Raw genomic sequence first — 26721 nt, forward strand, 5'->3', positions numbered from 1 at the left:
CCTGCAGTGTTCAAGGAAATCAAAGGTCGTCAGTATCTGGTCTACGGACCCCTGTTTAGAGATGCCGACAGGTTAACCTTTGGTGTGGGCCTCATTGGCATTTCCTTTGCGGAGCTCCTGCTACATTGTGCAGACGTTTGCATTTATATTCACTAGCAGATAATGGAGAGAAAATACAGAGACACAGCATCTCAGAATAACAACAGGAGAGATGTGGTCATTGTACACTGCAGAAAAGGGGTGTCTAAATAAGAAATAACTCTTAAAACAAGATAAATTATCTAACACTTCTAAAACTAAAGTTTTTGTTTTTTTTATCTTGGTAAGAAACAAATAATCATCAGTTCACTCTGCTCGGGCCAGTTCATCGCTGCTTGCAGCTTTAATTTATCTTGTTTTAAGAGTTAATTTCTTATTTTGAGCGTTCAACATGCTTATTTCTAGATTTAGTAATCTCAATTTAAGAAATCTTGTCAAGTGAAATTATCTGTCCATGCAGCAAGATCATTTCCCTCAGATTTAGTGTTTTATCTGGTTTTTAGACACATAGTTTTTGCAGCGTAGAGCCTCGGGGAGGCTCGGGTGATTAAAGGGACAGTTCACACCAAAATCAAAAAAATACATATTTTTCCTCTTACCTGTCGTGTTAGGAAGAGGCTTTGTTGTTGAGGTTTTCTGATGTATTTTTTGGTGCTTTGAGCATCGCAAGCCAAGTGCCATTAAGTTCCATTATATTCAAGAGAAGGATCCAACACTCTGAAACTCACACAAAAATCTAGATTAATAAATAGCACCACAGAGAAGAGGAAAAAAAAACGGTAACACTTTAGATTAGGGAACACATATTCAACATTAATTAGTTATTTATATATATATATATGTATCCTTTATTTAACCAGGTTAAAAGTCTCGTTGAGATTAAAAAAACCCTGGCCAAGAAAGTGACAAGTTACAACATTTAAACACAGTTATCGTAAACAATTAAATACAATTAAATACAAATACAGCCATCACACATTATCAATACATGTAGAAATAAGTGTCATATCACTTACCTAACTATAATCCATTTGGCTGGCCAGTTAAAAAGCATTAAAAAACTTTAAAGCAGTTTTTCTCAGTTTTATACTTTGCGTAGTTACTGCAGTTAGGTTTTGTAGAGCAGTATAGGTCAGTCATTGTAAGTAGTCCTGTGTAAGTAGAGCAGGGATGGGCAACTGGAGGCCGGGGGGCCGCATACGGCCCGCACCCTGACTTGAAGTGGCCCTCAGTACAACTACATGCATTTGAGCATGAAATCTTAAAAGTGCAGTGTAAAAATGCACAAAATTACTTCTTGCTATTAATGTTGGTCTGCTGTTCTTGCACTGAAAAAAAAAGAAATCACAGTAAGTGGTAATTTTTTATCTGCTTCAAACCTTTTGTATTCCTATTTATACTGTTAAACATGCATTTGAGCATGAAATATGTTAAGTTACTGCACTGTAGGGGTGTGCCATATCGTATCGTCCACGATAATATCGGTATATTTTTTTTATGGTTAAAAAAAATGCATATCACGATATTGGCAACATTCCTACTTCTTGATGTAGTGGTTAAAGTTGTTTTAATCACAAAAAGCTACTTTCTCACTATCGCTAAACACATGCAGCTTTCAAAATAAGAGCACAGTGTGTTAAGAGAATCCACCACAGAACTTACAAGAAGACTGTCAAAATAAGATGCCTTAAATAAAACATACTTATTCTCCTTTATAAAATGTCATTAAAATATGCCCCCGGAACCCCTAAATGGTTATTTTTATTATTTGCTCATACTCAAGAGTCAAGAGTATTTTTTTTTTTGTATTTGGCAAATGTTGAGATTTGCACTTCACACTACATTTTAGATTTTTAATTATTTATAAAGACTACAAAAAAATATATCATATTTTCTATATCTTTTTAGGTATTTCCTAATATCTTCAAGAATATCGTTATCGCAAAAATAGCCTGCAATATCGTGATATTCTTTTAGGGCCATATCGCCCAGCCATACTGCACTGTAAACATATTTAACCCTATAAAGCCAAGTGTATCATATTAGATACAGTTATTTTTGAGACCTCTACATCATCAAAAACCTGATGTATACATGTATTGAAGATACACAAACTGAGCAACAAATTGCACAAAAATACCAGATGTAGCAAAAATGATATGCAGGTTCCACGAATGGATCAGTCATTGCTGCATTAAAAAACGTCATATCTGCAGATGTATGATGTTGTGTTATATGGAAAAAATATGTATTTTGTATGGTTGAGGAAAAAGGAAAAGTCAAAGTCTTAATAGGTTAAAAATGTTAGGGTTTATATGTTTTTGTTAGTTCGAGAAAAACAAACTGTGAGCAACAAAATGCACAAAAAGACCTGATGTATCAAATATGATACAAATTAGAATTCATATATGCAATTTATTTATTTCTTAAAATTCGTCAGCAGGTTAATAAGCACTCAGTTTTTACAAAAATTGAATTTTCTGGCAATTATTTCATGGTTCAGGCTTTATAGGGTTAAAATTGCAGTTTCATCATATCTGGTTATGTGCACGGTCCTATATGTGGCCCTGTGGTAGTGAACATGAAAAATTGTGGCCCCCTGCAGCATTTAAGTTGCCCATCCCTGAAGTAGAGTATGCATTTTCATGCAAGTGGTCCTGGGCTTTCATTGAACACAAAGCGGCTGACTGCAGTGCAACGTCAGCCTGTCATTTGTTGAATCTAATGCTGGTACAACTCATGCATCAGCAACCTGACAATTAAGTCTAAAGTAGATTTCCCAGTAACATCTCATCCACTTTAGAGTCCACTCCTGGCAATATTTAACCCAATACATTGTAGGTTTTTGAAGGCGTAGATTTACTAGCAGTGGGTGTATCTTCTTTTGTTCTGTTGCCCTGTGAGAGAGTCGTGCCACTCAACCTCAGTAGGTGTTTCACCTCCAGGGTTCCCCATCAGATGGAGAAGGGACCAGTCCGCCCAGCACGGCCCCAGCGCAGCTGCAATCAAGAACCAGGAGCTATAGGGTGAGTTCAGATCCCAGATCGTCAGGCTAGGGCTGGGATGTGAACTCAAATGTGAACAATCCCGTCCGTGCTTCCTGCGATCCCCCTGGGGAAGGGATGCAGAGTTGAAAAAGGAGAAGGGGGGGCTCCAACATTTTCCATAACAAAGGTACACACAGCAGGTCCCAACCAGTAATAATATAATAATTAGGGCTGTCAAATGATTCATTTTTTAATCGCGATTAATCGCAGAGTTTCCATAGTTAATCGCGATTAATCGCGTTTTGAATTACATGTTTAAAATTCTGTTATTTCGCATTTAAAGGCAGTTTTAAGCCCACAATGTAAATCATTTGTTACCATTGTGTCTTAAATGGGAATCAAATGAACACAAAGAAAGAATTTCCTTTTTGACCTTTTGTATTTTCTTTCAAAAAAAGTGCCATGTAGACGAACTTAATACACTGTCTACTTCTAATACAGTTTTTTCAAATAAAGTACCACTTGTCTATTTCAAAATAAAAATACAAAAATAAGCTTAAGCAAAATGCTACAACAGTGTGGTCATGAAACCATGGCTTAGAGGCAGGAAACAACTTCCAAGTATTAAGAGGAATAAAGTAACATAGTGCTTACTTTGAGAGATTCAATATATCAGGTCACTCTGCTTCAAAAATAAATAATAGCAAAAAGATTTGCGATTAAAATGCGATTTAAAAAAATTAACGCGTTATGGATTGCATTAATCTAATCTCAATTAACGCGTTAATGCTGACAGCCCTAATAATAATATTTCCTCACTGAGGGGAAAGTCATCTTAATTGACTAATTTGTAAGTAATATAACTGCTAGAGCCTCAAAGGGATAGTTTGGATTCATTGAAGTGAATGAATTGAATGAATGCTTTATTTCGGTTACAAAAAAAACAAAGACAACCAAATAAAATCATGTTTTTACAAAAGAATCCATCAGACAGCAACTGAAAAAGGAACACAGTGTAATAAATTATTCTGTAGTCATTTCATTTTACTTAATATATTTGATAAAATGTATTAAATATAAAGGCATCCTTGGTTTTGAGGCAGTTGTTTAAATAACTTTACTATAAAAATGTTTGAGATAGAATCTACTTATTTTGACCACATTAATTTGAATGAATCCAACACAATAGAATTAGTCTGTTTTTAATTGACAGGCACTTCCTGTTAAGTTGTTATTAACTGAACTTGTAACGTAGTTAGATTTAATTAATAATATTGTGTGCAATCTGTTGCCTCAATTTTATTGAGTAGTTATTGTTCAGGGGGGGCTCCAACATTTTCCATAACAAAGGTACACACAGCAGGTCCCAACCAGTAATAATAATAATAATAATAATAATAATAATAATAATAATTCCTCACTGAGGGGAAAGTCAATTAATTGACTAATTTGTAAGTAATATCACTTCTAAAGCCTCAAAGGGATCGTTTGGATTTATTGAAGTGAATGAATTGAATGAATGCTTTATTTCGGTTACAAAAAAACAAAGACAACTAAATAAAATCATGTTTTTACAAAATAATCCATCAGACAGCAACCGAAAAAGGAATACACTGTAATAAATGATTCTGTAGTCATTTCATTTTACTTAATATATTTGATAAAATGTATTAAATATAAATGCGTCCTTGGTTTTGAGGCAGTTGTTTAAGTAATTTTAATATAAAAATGTTTGAGATAGAATCTACTTTGACACTTTATTCACCACTTAATCTCATTAATCTGCAATTTTTTTTTCTCGTAGCTTTGCCACTTTAATCTCGTCAACTTTTTTACCATTTATTTGAGGGTTTTTTTTCCACAAATTTGTAACTTTTCATACCGTTAATTTGAGATTTTTTTCTCATAAACTTGTTTTGACCACATAAAATACAATCTTTTAATTGACAGTCACTTCCTGTTAAATTGTTATGAACTTAACTTGTAACGTAGTTAGATTTAATTAATAATATTGCGTGCAATCTGTTGCCTCAATTTTATTGAGTAGCTTTTGTTTATCTTTTTTCTACATGTATACATTATATACATTACATTAACTGAATAATTCACATTGTTACAAAACACATGATAGCTTAAACTGAAAAATCAAATTCAATCAAATATCATTGTAAGCCTTGATCATTTTAGACTTAAAAGTCTTCTTGAAAACTAACATAAAATTACACATCTTTATTTCATCATTTGGTACATTCTATAATTTTACACCCAAAACTGACACATATCTGTACTTAAGATTAGTTCTGACTTTGTGAGTTTCAAACATTAGCATTCTGTACCTATAATAGATACAAATTATGGACAATGCCTTTTTCTGGTGACTTTTATTTGTACTCCTAATCCTCTGATATCTTCGGTTACTATGTCTGTTAAAAATTCTGTTAAAAATCTTCACCTTGCCAGGTTGGTGTCAGTTTTTTCAACGTTACCTCACCTATATGTCCTGATAATTAACTTTAAATTTTGACTTACTTGATCAAAAATGTTGAACCCAAAAGAAACAAAGGAAACATAAAATCTGATCTTGAAAATGATATTTCAATACACAGAATTTTAAATATTGCAAATATGAATACAGGTTGCAAATATAACATATAACAGGTAAAATGAGGATAATATCTAGTTCAATATTTTTTACTAAATATATTTGACAACATTTTCCATATCAAAGGTACACACAGCAGGTCCTAACCAGTAATAATTCCTCACTGAGGGGAAAGTAATCTTAATTGACTAATTTGTAAGTAATATCACAGCTAAAGCCTCAAAGGGATAGTTTGGATTCATTGAAGTGTGGTTGAATGAGGTACTTATCAATATTCAGTGAATTAACTACAGTCATTGCAGAAAAAGGCAAAAGGACCAGAACAGAAACTCTCCATGTTCTGCTTCAGACAGGACAAGCAGCAAAACACATAGAGCCACCTAACTAACCAACATCATTTTAAATATGCACTGCATTAATAATCATTTTGCAGCTGTGCCTTGCTAGTAGTCAGCCATCTTTAACCCTCAGGAGTCCATCTATTTATTGAAAATACACGTTTTATTTACAGTAATAACTATATTTATATATCCAGAGTTCGTACACCTTTTCCAATCTCAAATTCAAGCACTTTTCAAGCACTTTCAAGGTCCATTTTCAAGTTTTTCCAGCTTCTTACAGCTGTGGTAAATTACATATTTAGATAGATAGATAGATAGATAGATAGATAGATAGATAGATAGATAGATAGATAGATAGATAGATAGATAGATAGATAGATAGATAGATAGATAGATAGATAGATAGATAGACTTTATTTATCCCAAGCTGGGAAATAACAACACAATTAAATAAAAAGAACAACCTAGGCATATTTCAAGCAATAAAATATATTAAAAAAACATTTACATACTGAAAATTATTTTCTGTTCTATAGGATTTTGTTGTTAAAGAAATGCAGATACAATTTTAAGCACTTCATCCAAAATTCAAGCACTTTTCAAACCTTGAAAACACAACACTTAAATAAATTCAAGCATTTTCAAGGGTTTCAAGCACCTGTAAGAACCTTATATATGATATGTAGACAAGCTGAGAAAGCCAGTTAAAGTTCAATCATAGGAGCTTTCACAGTGTGACATTTATGTTTCTAGACCATTTTTAAAATGTGAATTTTCTTTCCACAATGAAAACTATTACTATTTTTAATTTACATGCAAATAGACTGTTTTGTAGTTTTATTATTTATTATATTTTCTGCTGTTTCTGGTAATGAAAATGTTACATCTCCATAGAAACCTGTGTCTTTTGTTTGTATTTTGGGTTCCTGGCAGCTTTATACTTTGTTAATTAAAATAAAATGAAAAATCTGACTGATAGCCAAGTTTGTGTGGAGAAAAAGGAGCCATGCATGTGATGTAAGGACAGACTGAAAGATGCTGAACAGACAGAAATGAATGCATAGAAAGTTGACAAATTTGAACCAAAATCTCCTGGACTTCAGAGGGATAAGTTGTGGAGAATTGAAGCAACCAGACTCCATTGACAAAAAAAACAGTGATTTGACCTTGCAGAACACTGGTGTTGCTTGTCTTTTGCTGCTTGGATCATTCAGTTTGCTTGTGTTATTGTGTGACTTTATTGTTTAAAAGCCTTGGTTCAGATTCACACAAACAAAGGAAGGAATCAACCTCATATGCTCTGCAAGGGCAGATTGTTTTTTTTTTGGCATTGAAATCTGGTTTAATGAGAGCATAGAATTGCTTCAGTTCCTCTTTCCTAAACTTAAATCAGACTCTCTGACAGCGAGGTAAAGCAGTGAAAATATTCTAAATGTAGCGCACACTTAAACTGATATTGATTTGGTTTTTAAGGCGGCCATTTTTTAGGTGGCTTAAATACGTTTTGCTTGTGTCAGTGCACTGCTCAGCTTCCACGCCCTCCTGTCTGCTGCTCAAAGCTGGGGGCGTGCTGACAACCATCTACAGGTTGTTACAGGTAATAGACTGACTTTCAAGGCAAGGCTAGTTTATTTGTATAGCACATTTCAACACAAGGTAATTGAAAGTGCTTTACATAAACATTAAAAACAGCAAGGCATAATTGAAAACAGTAAAAACAGTCAATTAAAACAGGGAAATAGAAATAAAAATACAAATAAGATCAAATAAGATACAGCAGGATAAGAAAAGAGATAAAATAATAAAAAGCACAAGTCGAACATTGCGTAGTTAAAAAGTAAGGGCAGAAGGGCAGATAAGTGTTAAAGTTAAGAGTACGCTGTAGTAAACAGTAGTGTTTTTAGTCCTGATTTAAAGGAAAAATACTAAGAACCTCATTCAGCCCCACTTCAAAAACACAAACTATCCCTTTAATAGTTAATTTCTCCCCTCCCCATGAGACAGGTCCAGTATAGTGCAGTATAGTTACACCTATAGGGCTGAAATGCATTATCAGAGGAAGACATGTTGCCTTTTACCATTCTGTACCTGAAGTCAGGCAGCTTAGGACCAGATTTTAGAAGAAAGCCCCTAATTTTTTCCACATACTCTCTATCACCATAGGTTTCAGTTTTTGGTAGGAGCCACTTCATTAAGATTGTGGATCGGAAATGGCAGACATATAAAGTCTATGAGAACGAATATATCTTCCAAGACACTTAGAAGGTCAATTTTAGTGTCAAAATATACATTTTTTTGCAGTCAAGGAATCATTTAAAGCTTTTGAAAATACCACTAGATGATTATTTGATCAAATAGATATGTTAATTTTGGCCATGTATTAACTTAATTTCCAACCTAGTTCCTAAGCGGTCTGACATATATTAATATAGGTCATATACAGTGCATGTATTCTGAAAAAAATTGATAACATGAATACATTTAAACTTTATTAGCTTCACTTTTATCATTTATTACATTTAAAACCACAAAGATCTTTGCAATTCCAGTGTGCCTTCCTGCATAAGCACCACAGCCACTTGCACCTTTAGTGCATGTTGTCAATTTTTCAGAATACATGCACTGTTTATGACCCCTTATGATAATCATCTAGTGGTATTTTTAATAGCTTTAAATGATTCCTTGACCCAGAAAATGTAGATTTTGACACCAAGATTGACCTTCTAAGTAGCTTGGAAGATATAGCGTTTCTCATAGATTTTATATGGTGTATATTGGTGCTTTTGTCCGGCGTGTCCCCTCTAAGCCGCCTGACTACTATAATAGATACAAATTATGGACAATGCCTTTTTCTGTTGACTTGTATTTGTTCTCGTAACACAACAAAAGTCTTTGCAGAACTCAGCGTACCGTCATTTTATAAAAAGCAAAAACAATCACAGCAGTGAATTTAAAACAGCACATACACACCTTGAGCTGCCTACACACACACACACACACAAACACACACACACACACAAACAGTAATTAGTGACTCTGCTTTTCAGCACTGACACCTATGAGACAAAACAGACATAAAAGCTGTGAAAATGAAAGCTCAAATTGGTTTTCCTATCCAATGTGCCAGAGGCAACAAGGGCCCTAATTAGCAGAAATTGATAAGTGAAAACAATTAGGCCACAAATAATTTTCAAACAAGTTTTTATCTGGTTTGAACCTTCTTCCCTCGTACCCCTGCACAATTATCGAGGGTTTTTTTGGCTTCGCTCTGCCCTCGTCCACGACTCCTCCTCTCTCTCTCTGTATTCCCTGACCACAGCTGAAATACTGTTCTGACTGGGACAACACCAGCAGCAGCATGCAGTTTGACTGTCAACCCATTCCTGTCACTCCTATTAATCCTCATAAGTCTAAGCATTCACTTTACTTAACCCTTTGGAGGTTGGGGCTCTTTTGTTGGTTTTTGACTCCTTTTCATTCTGCCTGTATAAACCACTTATTTTTTCATTTTGAACACAAAAAAACACACAAAAACACAAAAAAATTACAAAAAGCACACATAAAACACATAAAACACACAAAGACACACACAAAATTACAAAAAACACATACAAACACAATCAAAACACACCAAAAACATAATAAAAATACAAAAAACACACAAAAATGACAAAAAACACATAAAAAAAACACAAAAAGCACAAAGAAATTACAAAAACACACATAAAACACAAAAAAACAAACCAAAAACACACACAAAATGACAAAAAACACATACAAACATAATCAAAGCACACCAAAAACATAATAAAAATACAAAAAACACAAAAATTACAAAAAACACATAAAAAAACACAAAAAGCACAAATAAATTTCAAAAAACACGGATGAAAACACAAATAAATTACAAAAAAAAACAGTAAACACAAAAGATTGCATTACAAATGCTAAATGCACAGAGCTAAATTATAAAAATCTCTGCAAAAAAAGTAAAGTAAGCAGGTTGATGCATTAAATTGGACATGGAAACTCGTGGAAAAGCCAAAACTTTAGAGTTCAGCTGACAGCAGGGAAACATGCTGCTTCGTTTTTTACATTGTGACGTCATGAAGAAGTCTTGCTCCGGTGCTTTCTGGACTCCAGAGGGTTTTAACCACATGGCTGAGGTTCCTGTGACCGTGTTGTCCAGCCTCAAAGTATTTTACATTACCATTTACCCCGCTGAAGGTTATTTGACTATTCATTGCTTCCCTGCCCCGTCTCCATTTGTCTCAGAGTGGGAATAAAAAAGCATGACAGCCGATTCACTCTAAAAACCCGCCAATAAGACCGGGACAACAGGAGACTTTTCTTCACCAGAACATCTGGCGGCACGTCTAAGTTCCGTCCTGGTGCTCCATTTTCTTTTGTGAGTCTGGGCGAAGGCATGACTGATCCTCTTCACGCTAGACCTCACACAAAAGGATGCATTGAGAGCAGCAGACGCAGCTGAATACATTGAAGGAATCCGAAATGTGTTATATATAGGTATACTGAATAGTTTTCTCTCTCAAATTAAGTTTTCAGCATACTTCTTTTTAGGGGAGAAGTGTGAATATGCATTTTTTTTTACTCTCACTTACACATTTCAGACATTTCTTTTTACTGACATGCAGCTCAGCACAACAGTGAATCTCAGTGGTTTGAGCTATATTTGAACAAATTATACTACCACATGTATCAACAGGCTATAAAAGATCAATTTTTTAGCATTTTTAGGCATAGTATGCTATACTATGCTATAGTATGACTGTTTTTTTGAGGGGATATACCATGATATGGTGTTTTTCTTTCATTTATGGTCATATTATGCTCTAATATGTATTAACAGAGTATAATAAATCCATTTTTAGCATTTTTTTAAAAATTGACAAAAACTGACAAAAATCAACATACAATAGTATGACTTTTTTTGAGGGGGTTATTTTTTTACATCCTGTTTTTCTGTCATTTATGACCATATTATGCTCTAATATGTATCAACAGATTATAATTTACCCATTTTAAGCATTTTTAGGCATTTTTAAAATTTGACCATTTTTGACAAAAATCAACATGCTATAGTATGACTTTTTTTGAGGGGATATCCCATAATATGGTGTTTTTCTTTCATTTATGACCATATTATGCTCTAATATGTATTAACAGACTATAATAGGTCCATTTTTAGAATTTTGCAGGACTTTTACTCGTAAAATACCATTTTTTTCATGGTGGTATTGCTACAAAAGCTGAAGATCTGAGTACTTCTTCCTCCACTGTCAGGAACAAACTGACACTGACAACATTTGTCTCCAAACAGTAATATTTTGTGACTTATATTGCACAAAACAACATCAAGCATTACAATATTTATTATGTATACAATATGGGTTTTTTTTTTAAGTATCTTCACGTAAACCAAGATTTCATAAGATGAAAAGGAAGTGTACTTCTTCATTGCATGCATTCTGCTGCCTCACAGTGTATGTCTTGGAAATTAATCAGAAATATTGCAATATGCTTCAATATAAAGTAATAAATATTCACTACTTTTACAGTGATGGTCAACAGTCTTCTACAAATTGCCAATAGTTGTCATTAACATTACACCTTACAGTACAAGTCTTTTATAGATGTAATTAAGGAATGGAAATATATGCACATTATTGTATTTACAAATGAAGAGTCTATGCATTTTTTTAATTTCTAGATGGAAATTGCAGTCAAATGTACTTTATGTAGGTTTTGCACCCAAATATAACATTTCTGTATGTCAAATATCCAGTTTGACAACAATAAAAACGAATGTGAGCCACAAATAATAAATCCAAGTCTTAGTTTTGTTGTTTCTGGCTCAGATTCATTACAAAAAACATTGATTGCATGGCCTCAAACCACATGAATAATATATGTAAATTCTTATGTTGAGTTTAATTCCAATTTATCCTTACACTTTACCAGCAGCCACTATTCCAGACAATGCATATGCAGTGAAAAACAAATGAAAGGTTTTTAGCAGATTTAGTTATGCATCACTAATGTGTACTTTAAAGACAACTATAAGATGTCTAATCGTCTCCTCCTCTATCCTCTAAAGATGGTAATACGCCTTATGGGGGAAGCTGTATCTGTGCCAGATGCAGACTCCACTGAAACTATGTCTAATTGTTCCCATTGTTATGTTTTAGAGTAATTTCCTTGCTGTATGTTTGGCAGCTGATCAAATATTAATCAAAATTGGTGTAAGCTGGATCCTTACCATCCACTTAACTAATTGTCCCGCTCCCACAGAGAATCCACGATTGTGCTGTGCTTTTACCCATAATTAGGTACTCCAAACTAACATGTAATGGATCATCTACTGCTCAGCAAAAAGCTCCGTCTCAGAGAGGAATGTTGTGTTGTGAGCCTGTTGCCTTTTATCCCCACACTGGAAAAAAAGAAAAGTTGTATTTCTGGCCTAAAACAGTGATTTAAGTTGGTAAAACTTGGAAATATTAATTATTGACATTTAGGGCAATAATGTAAGTTAGCACAACAAAGGAAGCCAGTTGTCTGCTCAAAAACAAGTTTGTAAGTTGTTGTTACTTAAATCTTTAAGTTGGGGTTCACAACAAGGGACAATAGTTCTGATAACTCTTATTTCTTTGTTGTGAAATGCAGGAAAGCGGTGAAATTCATTAGCGAAAGCTAGCGGCTAACTGATGTTAACGGCTAACTGATGCTAGCGGCTAACTGATGTTAATAGCTAACTGATACTAGCGGCTAACTGATGTTAACGGCTAACTGATACTAGCTGCTAACTGATGTTAACGGCTAACTGATGCTAGCGGCTAACTGATGCTACCGGCTAACTGATACTAGCGGCTAACTGATGTTAACGGCTAACTGATGCTACCGGCTAACTGATACTAGCGGCTAACTGATGTTAACGGCTAACTGATACTAGCTGCTAACTGATGCTAGCGGCTAACTGATGCTAGTGGCGCTGCTTGTTACAGCTACAAGAGTAGCCATTAGCGTATCAATGCTAACTCAAAATTGTGGTCACAACATTAGCTGACATTTCATAGCGGTGTTACAATCGTGCCACTTCAGCACATTGCAGAAGTTAGCAGAAGTAAGGATTAAAAGTTATTACAATGTAAAATTATAAGTTGGTACAATTTACAGTTATGAGTTGACAAAAATTAGAATTCAGAGTTGAGCAAACTCAAAAACAAAACTTAAAATATTTGGTTTAATTGTCCAACTTAAAATTTTATCGAAGTTTGTTGCCTTGAAACTTTTCTTTTTTTTCAGTGTAATGGACCATATACTGCTCAGCAAAAGCTCCGTCTCAGAGAGGAATGTTGTGTTGTGAGCTTGTTGCCTTTTATCCCCAGAAGACTTCATAATTACATCCATGATTTTGTGTTGATTCTGTTTGTAGCTTGCTTTTGTTATGAAGGTCACGTTTCCATAGACACTCGTATGCAGGTATTGATTATATTCTGGATATGAAATGTAAGATGTAAGATGAGAAACCTGGTTATTCATATATTTCAACAGTTTCCAGGCTGCTGAATATCCGCGTCAATGCAGCTCTGTCTGACTCCTCCACATCCTCTCATTTCTATACCAACTGAGCTCTTTCAGCTTTTAAAAATGAGCTTTTTTTTCTGTTTCTGGCTGTGAGGAGTGTGCTGCATTCTGGTTTTAGTTTTTTTCCATCTTATCGGCAGTAATAAAGGACGAGAGCCACAATACAGTTTATATTCAGTGTTAGGGTTTCTTGTTCTCTTTCTCTTCAGAGAGTGTTTCTAAATGCATGGGCCAGACATAAATATCAAGACCTATATGTTATTCCTGCAGAAACTCCTCTTTGTGCATTCTTCACAAAGAAATTAGGACAGTTATTGTTAGTGTTTTATTGATGTGATCTCTATACTGATACTGCTTATTAATACAGATGCTTATCAGCACTTTTATCAAGTATTACTAAGTATTTGTAATGCTCGCAGAGAACAAGTTAATTAGCATTAACCCTCTGGAGTCCATCTATTTATTGAAAATACACGTTTTATTTACAGTAATAACTTTATTAATATATGATATGTAGACAAGCTGAGAGAGCCAGTTGAAAGCACATCATACGAGCTTTCAGTGTGCCATTTATGTTTCTAGACCATTTTTAAAATGGGAATTTTCTTTCTACAATGAAAACTATTACTTTTTTTAATTTACGTGCAAATAGACTGTTTTGTAGTTTTATTATTTATTATTTCTGCTGTTTTTGTGTGTATAAATGGTAAAAAAATGGTATATTTCCATAGACACCTGTGTCTTTTGTTTGTATGTTGGGTTCCTGGCAGCTTTATACTTTGTTAATTAAAATAAAATGTAAAATCTGACTGATAGCCAAGTTTGTGTGGAGAAAAAGGAGCCATGCATGTGATGTAAGGACAGACTGAAAGATGATAAACAGACAGAAATGAATGCATAGGAAGTTGACAAATTTGAACCAAAGTCTCCTGGACTTCAGAGGTTTAATATGGCTCAGTTATGCAATTTGATTGACATCAGCCTCAGTTGACATTCTGCCATAATGGAGCCTTTCATGCAACTGTAATATTGTGATGGTAATGAGGCTCAGCGGGACCATAGGGTGCTATGAGGAGGATAACTTTAGTCTTTACTCATATTCACACTGCAAAAGCCTGATAAGGGGACTGTTAGGAGTTTGAAAATGCCAGCTTTGTGAGAGTGATTTAACATTACATAAATACTGAGAGCAGCACTGTTGTCCAGGACCTTTTGGATAATTAGATATTGACTAATATCCATAATTAGGTACATTTACTCAAGTACCGTTCTAAGTTTGTTCTTAGTTTTTCCATTTATGCAACTTTTTACTTTTTACTCCACTCCATTTAGCTAACAGCTTTAGTTACTTTTCAGGCTGAAAATTAACATGAAAAACATGATACATTTAAAATGATTGCACATTTTTAATAATTCAAGCAAGAACAAAACAATATATTAAGTAATTAAAATTGAGTGCATAATCTGGCCTAAGGGGGTTTGAAATAGCCTATTCTTGTTTTATATCTGTGGGTGTTTTTTGGGCTAGCCCACTTTAACCCCAAGTATAGTTCAGCAGGAGGTTATTGTGGGCCTCTCGATACCCATCCCAAAATGGGAGCGTGTCTATGTTCCCCGGGTCCTATGTTCCCCAGTCTCATACAAAGAGGGGAACCCTTTTTCCCCGCTTTTCCCAAAAAGGGTCCTTTGTTCAACGGTCTGTTACTTTTTCCACCATTACTGCCAAAGTCTATGGCAAATAGGCAATTATTATTAACCCCAACCATAACCGGGGAACATAGGACCCTTTTTCTGAAAAAGGGTCCTATGCTCCCCGGTATGTATTGCTACAGGGGAACACAGGACCCTTTTTGGGAAACACGGGGAACATAGGACCCGGAGAACATAGGTGCCGGGGAACATAGGACCCAGGGAACATAGGACCCGGGGAACATAGGACCCAGGGAACATAGGATGCGGGGAACATAGGTCCCGGGAACATTGGTGCCTGGAACATAGGTCCCAGGGAACATAGGTCCCGGGGAACATAGGACGCGGGGAACATAGGACCCGGGGAACATAGGTCCCGGGGAACATAGGACCCGGGGAACATAGGTCCCTGGAACATAGGACCCAGGGAACATAGGACCCAGGGAACATAGGACCCAGGGAACATAGGACCCGGGGAACATAGGTCCCTGGAACATAGGTGCCGGGGAACATAGGTCCCGGGAACATAGGTCCCTGGAACATAGGACCCGGGGAACATAGGACGCGGGGAACATAAGTCCCGGGGAACATAGGACCCAGGGAACATAGGTCCCTGGAACATAGGTGCCGGGGAACATAGGTCCCTGGAACATAGGTGCCGGGGAACATAGGACCCGGGGAACATAGGTCCCTGGAACATAGGTCCCTGGAACATAGGACCCGGGGAACATAGGACCCGGGGAACATAGGACGCGGGGAACATAGGTCCCGGGGAACATAGGACCTGGGGAACATAGGGCCTGGGGAACATAGGACCCAGGGAACATAGGACCCAGGGAACATAGGACCCGGGGAACATAGGACCCGGGGAACATAGGACCCGGGGAACATAGGACCCGGGGAACATAGGTCCCTGGAACATAGGTGCCGGGGAACATAGGTCCCGGGAACATAGGTCCCGGGAACATAGGTCCCTGGAACATAGGACCCGGGGAACATGGGACGCGGGGAACATAGGTCCCGGGAACATAGGTCCCGGGGAACATAGGACCCTGGGAACATAGGTCCCTGGAACATAGGACCCGGGGAACATAGGGATGACCTCGAAGGGAATAAAGTAGTTCTGGTTCAGGATGTGAGTCTCCTCCTCGTTATTGTCAGACTTTGGGAGGATCTTAGAATCCATCTCAGTATCTCCTTCTTTACTTCTCATTTACTCTGGTTTCTGAAACCAGGATATGACGTTTACATGCAAAAACACAACCAGGATCCTACAAAACCACTAAAAGAATGTAAGTGTACACACTAAGTGGGTTTAGACTGTAACCAACACACACTATGAAGCATTATAATGCAGAGTGCTGTCGCTTCAATTCCCCGTTTATTACCTATTACCTTACTGGGTTTCTACTGCTGCCTGTGTCAGTTTAAAGTAAGGTGTAATTGATTTTATATGTTGCTCCAAGGTTAAGGAACATCATCTTCACTCAACTTCAGAAAGCTGATAAACCAAACAAGGCTAAGTGAGCTTTATATGTTCAATTACTGTTGAAGAAGCCGAATTTTCCCGAACGCAGAATCATAAACCTAATATGTAGTCACGACGTGGTGAATCGTGATTGGATGTGTCAGACACGGCCCTGCAGGCTCCGCTGCTGACCCTGAGTCCCACCTTGCCAGCCCCCGCAGATTAAGTCTGTCAGCTTGACAAAATGTATTGCATCTTACATATGTATGAGACAATATCTTGCTGTGTAATTGGTACGTTTCTGTATGAGCGCTCCGACTGACAGAGGGGAAGATAGCTGTAAGGATGTTTAACTCTGCCAAAGAAAATATTTTTCCTCTGGTTTATTTACATGAGCGCACCGGTGTCAACTACTTGTGTCGGTGAGATACGGGGAAAAAATTCTGACAAGAATTTCTAATGAGCACAGAGTCGAGATATAGATGTTCAGGTTACATCTATATGTGCATTTCTTAAAAGCTCTTATTATGTCATTGCAGCTACATCAGAAAAAAAGGAAAGACGTGTTTTACATCAGGGAGCAGCTCTCAAATATGCAACAGAGCAGATGAAATCCATCATCATTAACAGCACTAAGAGCGAGAATCTGTTAACCCTCTGGAGTCCATCTGTTTATTGAAAATACACGTTTTATTTACAGTAATAACTTTATTTATATATGATATGTAGACAAGCTGAGAAAGTCAGTTGAAAGTTCAATCATAGGAGCTTTCACAGTGTGCCATTTATGTTTCTAGACCATTTTTAAAATGTGAATTTTCTTTCTACAATGAAAACTATTACTATTTTTAATTTACATGCAAATAGACTGTTTTGTAGTTTTATTATTTATTATTTTTTCTGCTGTTTTTGTGTGTATCTGTGAAATAGCCACGGATTCGCTTAACTCAAAATCCGTGGAATAGTCACGGAATCACTCAAATTTCTGTGAAACTGACACGGATTTCACTACAATGCAAGTTAATGACAGTCATATCCCGTGGCTATTCCAACATACAAAGTGATTATGTGCATTCACTGAGTGAATATTTAGAAAATAAAACATATATTTCTCGCTAGAAATGTGATCAAAATCCATTTTTATGCAGAAACTAAGTCAAAATAGTTAAAAAAAAATAAAATAAATAGTTTTCACTAAAAATGAGAGAACTGTCCACCATGTTTTTTGTTCTGACCGCCAGGACCTTGAAAGTCACGTGACTTGGAACAAACCAATAGGAACAAATATCCATGGAATAGCCACAAGATATGACTGTCATTAACTTGCATTGTAGCATATCCCGTGGCTATTCCATGGATATTTTTGGTGGACAGTTCTCTAATTGTTTGTGAAAAAAATCAATATTTTGACTTAGTTTCTGCATAAAAATGGATTTTGATCACATTTCTAGCGAGAAATATATGTTTTATTTTCTAAATATTCACTCAGTGAATGTACATAATCACTTTGTATGTTGGAATAGCCACGGGATATGACTGTCATTAACTTGCATTGTAGCGAAATCCGTGTCAGTTTCACGGAAATTTGAGTGATTCCGTGGCTATTCCACAGATTTTGAGTTAAGCGAATCCGTGGCTATTTCACGGATTCCTGTGTGTTGCAATCTATACTTGTTTCTATTCAAATTCCAATGCCTTTTCTGTCTGACAACTCCCAAATTTTAATGGTCATTATTCTGGTTGGAACCAGTTTTATCTGAAGACTCTGGCTGTTCTGAACAAATGTTCATACTGAGGCCTTTTAACAGAGCAGAACTTTTTAGTATTAGAGAAATATAAATCTGTAGCAGAAAATACACTACAGCATGTTCCACCTTTATCAGAGTGTGTGCTCTACCTGATTACTACCGACCAGTTTCTTGCTCCTGTGCTGCTATTTCCCAATTAAAAACGCTGTTATTGTTATATTCATCTCACACTGTCTTCATAAACAAAGAAACAAGTTCATAAATTATTCACAAGGTCAGTTTTATGAGGCTTATGCATCTCAACAAACAGAGCCTGTAGCAGACTTTAACTAAAATCACCAAAAATAACTAATAAGGGAGTCTATAAAGTGGTGTTGATGATATTTAGTATTTTGCTGCATTCTGCTGCTGCCTCCCTCAGGAAACAGTTCAGAGGCTTATCTTACCACCTCTGCAACATGTAAATCAGCGCGATGCAGCTCTCTGTGCTGCTGCCTCTCACTTGACTTTATCTGTACAAACTCTCTTGACCGGAAAATGAACTGTAATGCAATTACATGGAGTGGAAAAATACAAACTGTTTCCAAATCACGAAAGGTCAACTGTTCATCATATTAGATTTTCTTTCTGCTCATCGCAGTAAACAGTCTCTCTGCTCTGGGTCTGCTCTATCACTGACTCCATGATATATTCGATAACCCTTTTGCCTTTTACATTTGATAAAATATTGATTTTTTTTTTGTTTTGTTTCGTTTTTTTGGTAGGTTGGTAGGTCAATTTATTCGGAGAAAAGCAACCAAAACCGAACAAAATGGCTTAGATGAGTCATAATAAACGGGGTGAGGTATCCCTTTGAAGTCCACGCATTTTCACATCGATTTAATGCATATGAATTTATATTCTAAACCAGCTACTTTGTGAGCACTCATGAATACATTTAGGTGACTAATCATGTGCCTTACTATTGGTCTGCACTGCATACATTTTTAAAGGAAAAAGCATGGACTTACTTTCCTACTGGGGTGTTACATGAGGAAATTGAATACCAATGTCTTGTCAGTATGTCAAATACAGGCGACAACCTCCGGGTCTGAGCAGGGAGGCAAACCAGGAAGTGCCTTAAGCTGCATTCTACTGAAAATTCCAGCAGGGGGCGCTTAGTGTGGCTGCAAAAACATTTCTGTGCATTAATTTCAATGCAAAATGAGAAAACTTCTCACTTGATTTATTACCTCAGAATTTTTTTAGGACAACACTATGGTCTCAATCAATAGTAAAATTATGTTAATAGTTCAAATAATAATAATAAAATTTAGAAGAATGGGTTTTCTGCCTCTCCCTGCACTTTACACTATATGTTATCTTGGTCATTTTATGTAATTCTAACTGTGCAAATAAAAATAAACCTAAACCTAAACAGCTACATATCATTTTACAGACAAAATAATAAAATAAGATAAAGCGTGGTATCAAACTTCTCATCTATCTCTCCACAAGAAAGCAACAAAGTCTTTGTCCTAAAATATTGAACTATTCCTTTAAACGCTGATCCTTGTGTTGTGAAATTAGTGATTGTTTTGCCATTCAACTATCGGCAAACTACATTATAGTCCCAGACCGTTTTTTCTATTCCACAATCGAATTATAGCAACATCCGCAACAACAGCCCCACTGTTCATAATCCAGTTTTGTGCAGAGATAAGTGAAAGGGCTGTGGTAATACTGTATGCTTTAAAGCGACTTTTATCCGCCACTTTTGCCAGGATGCATTAAGTGGCACAAAGTGGGAAGTGGCCAGGCTTCTATTTTTATTGGAATTTATAGCAGTCTGGATGCACTGCAGCCACAAATTGAATATGAGCAAAATTAAAAGATGGAAAGCGAGGGGCAGTAGAAAGGAAATTGAATGCAAAACCCATTCTCTGATTGTGGCCATATTCTCTCTTAACTTAAAGCTATTTATATGAAGAAGGAGATCTCCGAGGATCGGAGCAGAGACGAGACAAGACTAGACTGTTTCACCTCCTATAATTCTCCTTGTCATAGAAAATATATAAACCTGTCTCAACTGTGACATATCTACTTCCTGATATGTCAGACAACTGTCCAGTGGGATTAAAAGTTAGGATGTGAAACCACCTCTCAGATATGATGTTTATAAAAAGCAGCAAAAAGTGAAAAGTCAGGAAATAAAAAGAGCTGGAAAAGTGTCTACATTTCTGTGTGGAAATGTTTTTAACTGGTTAGTGTCCTGGTATAATAAACAGTGTTCTGTTTCTCTGCTTTTAAACCTCTGAAGTCCAGGAGATTTTGGTTCAAATTTGTCAACTTCCTATGCATTAATTTCTGTCTCTGTTTAGTATCTTTCAGTCTGTCCTTACATCACATGCATGGCTCCTTTTTCTCCACGCAAACTTGGCTATCAGTCTGATTTTTCATTTTATTTTAATTAACAAAGTCTAAAGTGCCAGGGACCGGAAATACAAGCAAAAGACCAACCTGGTCTCACAGTCATATCCCGTGGCTATTCCAACATACAAAGTGATTATGTACATTCACTGAGTGAATATATAGAAGATAAAACATATATTTATTGCTAGAAATGTGATCAAAATCCATTTTTATGCAGAAACTAAGTCAAAATATTGATTTTTTTCACTAAAAATGAGAGAACAGTACGCCATGTTTTTTGTTCTGACCGCCGGGACCTTGAAAGTCACGTGACTTGGAACAAACCAATAGGAACAAATATCCATGGAATAGCCACGGGATATGACTGTCATTAACTTGCATTGTAGCGAAATCCGTGTCAGTTTCACGGAAATTTGAGTGATTCCGTGGCTATTCCACGGATTCCTGTGAGACCAGGTTCATAGATTGCATCCTTTTAAGGTGCTCGTGCCCGGGAAGACGTACACATGTATGGGCTGGAACATTTTAATAAAATTATTTTACACACAGACAGAAAAGAGAGAACTGAAGGCTCCATTGGACTCGGGACACTTTTCATTCAGCAGCCTCGAAATTGACAAAGTTCTCCTCCGCTGTATTCAGGCAGTGTTCTGATTGATTGATAATAAAGAAAACTAAAAGGAACTTCGACTTGGTTTTTAATCCACTCTTCTCACTCAGAGGGGTGGTACATTTACACCACAATACTGCCCTACAAAGCAAAAAGGCAGTAACTACGCAGAGTGCAGAACTGAGAAAAATGACTTTAAAGTTATCCTGTAATCCAATCAAGTAGTTGTAGGTAGATTATTGGACATGTGGCTGTTTTTTTACTTTATATTAGCTTATTTTTTGTACATATCAATGCTCATATTTAATTTTATATTTTACCCCTATTTTGCAGTTACTGTATTCTTGCTTTGTATTACTTACCAAAAACGTGGCACCATACCAAGGAAAAAGGCAGTATTGATTCTCCAAAAACTATTTTGCCACAACTTGGGCTCTGGGTGTGTTAGATACACTGTATTTGAAATAATTGGAACCATTTATTTTCCTGAACATGGATATACCAAACCAGTGGCGGTTACAGACCAATTTTACTGTGGGGGCCAAGGAGGAGCCAGTGTTTAATCAGAGGGCCACATTAAAAATTGATATTTAAGCATTCAAAACCTTTATTTTAGCTAAAAGTCTCATATTTGGAAGAACTACATTGATTGAAACACTGAGACTCACCAACATTAACAATTATTTTTGTACGACAATGACATTTCTCATTTTTGTGCACGATTACTTTTTTTTATTTTGAAAGTGCAGTACAGTGAGAATGATCTTTATATTTAGCTTTTATTGCACAATTAAACTATTATACAATGTACACATTATGGGTTCCTTTTGTGTACAATGACATATTGTTCGAACAAAAAATAGGTGAGAATTGTTCTGTCGTTCATTGTTATAAATTGATCATTTTATTATTAATTTGACACAGGGGCCACAGCAGGGGCCACTGTACCAAAACCCAAAACTAATTTGACCATTTTAGGTCAATATTTTCCACCCGGCAGCTGTTCTGGTGCTGAAACGGCTGCTTAAAGTCTCACATTGCTAAGCTGTATCAAGGCCCAAATGGGGACAACTTATTTTGAGTAGGACCACATTATTATGTGTGAGTATTATATTATTGTGTGTCTGGGGGTGTTTCTGTATCTGTAATGTAGTATCTGCTATAACTACAAATCACATTAATGTTAAAAGAAATGCAAAACAACTTCTCTTTGAAGCAATATAGGCAAGTTAAACTCCAATTCAACAGAGCAAAGCAAAATAATTTTGCGTTTCTAAGGCTTTTCAAAACTCTTGTGATGTCTTGTGATTTTTTTGACAAATATTGATTGTCTTTATTTCGAACATGCAAGCAATAAAAAAACAAGTTGAAATATTAATAGATGAATAAATAAAAAACAAAACAAAAAAGCAAGCACTTTCTACATGCTCGAAAGGGGGTAGGAGGAAGTAAAAAAACTGATCTAGTCCTACCCCTTAACAGATCAATTTGACTTGGATAGTTAGTATTATGTTATTAACATGTCAGTATGTCCATGTTACAGAGGCTTTTCTAAATGTCTGTACTTTGTGAAGATGATGTCTTTATATTTGTTTTTTAAATATGGTGCAGTATCTGTTTTTGTTAGGTAAAACACAACAAGAATACAGTAATGGATGTTACTGTACTCTTGCTTTGTTTCACTAGGGCTTTTTCCAGTTTCTGTACAAAACGACTACCATTTTTTTTCCAAAACGACACACATTTGAGATAAGATGTTTTGTCACATAACAAAGGATGCCTTGAATATCATGAAAATGATAATAATGATAATTTTTGACCAAAAATGCAGTTACTGCCTTTTTGCTTTTTGCTTGGTAGGGCAGAATAGTGAATCATCTAACCCAGATTGTCGGTTTCTCCTCCTTCTGCCCACAGCCGTCACCCTGTGAATGGTGCCGCTGCGAACCAAATAATGAGGTGCACTGTGTGGTGTCCGACTGCGCCGTCCCAGAGTGTGTCAACCCTGTGTACGAGCCGGAGCAATGCTGCCCCATCTGTAAAAACGGTAAACACTCATCTCCTCTGGAATTCACCACACACTCCTCAGAACTCATTAAATTTTCATTAAACCAATGACGGCGAGTTTATCTGTGGTATCGCCATTTGATGGCCGCGCCTTTAGAGGATGAGGATGTAATTGATGTTTTATGAATTAAAATTATTACCTTGGGCCCGTTGGACACTAATGAGCAGTACTAGTTTTAATTATAAATGACACACTAAGCAGAGTAAACATTAGCCCATTGATTAAAGGCATGGTAGGAGGGACTAATGGGTCCTCGGAGGGCCTTTTATCTCCCGGTGCCCCGACGCCCTTGTCACACGCAGCCAATCCCTAAATTAGAATTATAGGATTCCAATGGTTCATTGGCTATTTACAAGGCGAGGTGGGAGATTTCCCTTCGCCAGCACCAATCCTGAGGGACAGATGGAGCTTTATGACTAAAGTACAGTAACTGTTCATCTGCAGAGTGATCCTGACTGGAGAACCGACAGAAAAGAGAGCATGTGGATCATTTTGACTCCTACAGACCAACTCTTAGTTTGTTTTTTTTTGGGAGGACAGGTTATTTTAAGGGGGAGATTAACAGTACACTGCAAAAAACGACAAAAACTGACAAAAAAATAAGAAAAAAGCATTGTTTTTTGGTCAAGTTTTGAAAGTTTAGAGTGTATAAGGGCTCAGAAAATGATGATGGAAATATACTGTTTGATTGCAATTTCCATGCTCATTTAAGTGTCGTTATTTTTGACCATTCGAGGATTGATTATTAAAAAAATCCTTCAAGACCAAGACCTCAAAGAACAGCATAGAAAAATCCATGCTGTTTGGTATAAAAAAACATTTGACATTTTGGAGATTTCTGCAAGAATTATTATTATTGTTGATAATTAGACAATTATTGACAATTACTAGACATTCCCATAGAAATTCCACACTATCCATCCACTGAATGCTCCAGGTCTCTAGTTTGTTATTGTGAAGTTTTATGAGATTTAAATAGAAATTATCTCACTACAATTGAATCCTTCTGTAAGGATTAACATCATTGAATCCACAAGAGTCTCAGGTTTTTAGTCATGCCCAGGCGGCAACCTCCGGGTCTGAGCAGGGAGGCAAACCAGGAAGTGCCTTAAGCTGCATTCTAACCAAAATTCCAGCAAGAGCGCTACGTTTAGCTGCAAAAAAAAATCTGCCCATTCATTTCAATGCAAAATGAGAAAACCTATCACTTGATTTATTACCTCAGAAATGTTTTTCAGGACAACACTATGGTCTCAATCACTAGTAAAAATCTTCTTCAAGACAATCTGATGTTAATAGTGCAAATAATGGCCCCATTTAGTAGAAAATAGAAGATAAAGAATCGTATGATTTGGGGCGGGGCTACCTTTGATTGACAGGTCACTAACAAGGCGAGACATCATCAGGAGAGAAGCAGAACAATCCGTATCCATGGCAACGTGTCAATAAAGTTATATAGATATAAAAAAGGACGTTTACTTGTTTCCAGCTCCTAAAGACTAATGTTGACTAGGAGTGCCAACAGGTCTTAGAGGGTTAAATGCAGCCACAACATGTTGAATTCTCTAATCAAATATTGTTATTTTGCAACTCAAATACAAGCTTCAGATCGTTTCAAGAAAAATAAAGCTCAAAAGGCAAAGAAAGTTTTTCTGAACTCAAAAGAAGACGTGATAAACAAGACCGTTCTCTCATGATTATACGTCTTGTTATTGCATTCGGCCTCCTCATAATGTTTAGTGTGACACCAGAAATAGAGAAAATGTTCATGAGTATCTCCGCTGAAAGGCAAAACAAATATCCTGATATATTTTCTTTCTTTTTCTCTCAAGCAACGGTTGACCTATAAATGTGATGAGAGGAATTTTGTTCGAGGCGGATGCTAAATGGCTATTTCACCACAACTACCCACAGTTTCTTTCACACTTTCTCTCATTTCCTCTTTATCCCCCTTCCTTTCTTTCTCTTATTTCAACACACACATACACATACAAACACCCACACTAACAAGGCTGCAGAAGCTGCTAGGAGAGAGCTAATCCTGGCTGACAGGACACAGTGACACCCTTGGCATTTCAGGGTAGGCCTGCCGTTTCTAGGCTCCCCAAGGGTTCCTGGTGAGGCTCTGGCAGCCAGTTAAATCTCTATGGGCGCTGAGGGCTGTAGGGAGAGCACAATGAAGAATGCTGTTTAGCTCTCATTTTTGGCCAAAGGACAGCAGCCTGTGAAAGGAAGACATCCACTTATGTGCTCCGGTTAGACATGCAATCAGTGGAAGACAGTTACACATTGGTCTTTTACTTTACCTGCTGCAAGTGTTTGGTTTCTAGTCATTATGTGAAAGAAGCACAAGCCTTTCAAAATGTCACTGTGTTCTCTCACTAGGGAGTGATTATAAGACACAGGCATGACTAGAATCAGTTTATAGTTTGGTCTGTTAAACCAAGACTGTCCTCTTCCTCCAGAACAGGCTGTATGGGTCATTTGTGCAGGCAGCCTATTACGGCTAAGACTGTATATAAATAATGGACGTAACCCGTTGGTTTGTGGCTCATTGGAAGCATCGAGTTCACGTTAGACTCGTCGCCATCTTGTTTCCGATACGGGAGCGAGAGGGATCTGATCACTGACTACAGCCTCTCTACTCCTCAACCTGACTGATTCATGTTAGCATTAACTGGAGCATTAACTGGTTGTTAGTTTTGGCAAAAACAAAAACAAAATGTTCGTTACTGATCTCAGAAAACTGAGCAGCGACTCCTTGGAGTGTCTGTTAGTCCAACCAAACGCTGAACAAGACATTTAATGAACAAAACGTTCAGATAAACTGTCATTCAGTGAAAATTCAGTGAAAGGGTCAAAGTTATGAGACCAAACTGCTAAACGTACTTTTTTATATCTATATAACGTTATATATAACTTTATTGACACATTGCCGTGGCTCGCCTTGTTAGCAACCTGTCAATCAAAGGTAGCCCCACCCCAAATCATATGATTCTTTATCTTCTATTTTCTTCTAAATGGGGCCATTATTTGAACTATTAACATCAGATTGTCCTCAGTTTGATGAAAATGTGACTGGTAGATAGATTACAGTCAAAACTTTACAATAATCTATGACTTCTTGGTTTTCTGTCTATGTTATCCTCTTT

General features: G+C 36.5%; 1 protein-coding gene across 1 annotated transcript in view; it reads left to right on the forward strand.

Annotated features, from left to right (window-relative positions):
* vwc2l (von Willebrand factor C domain containing 2 like) overlaps positions 1 to 26721 on the forward strand; it is a 53184-nt gene that overhangs the window by 15865 nt on the left and 10598 nt on the right. Inside the window, exons 3-4 of the mRNA XM_059343154.1 lie at positions 2970 to 3065; positions 23419 to 23548. Coding sequence (XP_059199137.1) covers positions 2970 to 3065; positions 23419 to 23548 — 226 coding nt within the window. The remainder of the gene's footprint in view (positions 1 to 2969; positions 3066 to 23418; positions 23549 to 26721) is intronic.

Source organism: Centropristis striata, chromosome 10, assembly GCF_030273125.1.
Source record: "Centropristis striata isolate RG_2023a ecotype Rhode Island chromosome 10, C.striata_1.0, whole genome shotgun sequence".
Lineage (NCBI taxonomy): Eukaryota > Metazoa > Chordata > Actinopteri > Perciformes > Serranidae > Centropristis > Centropristis striata.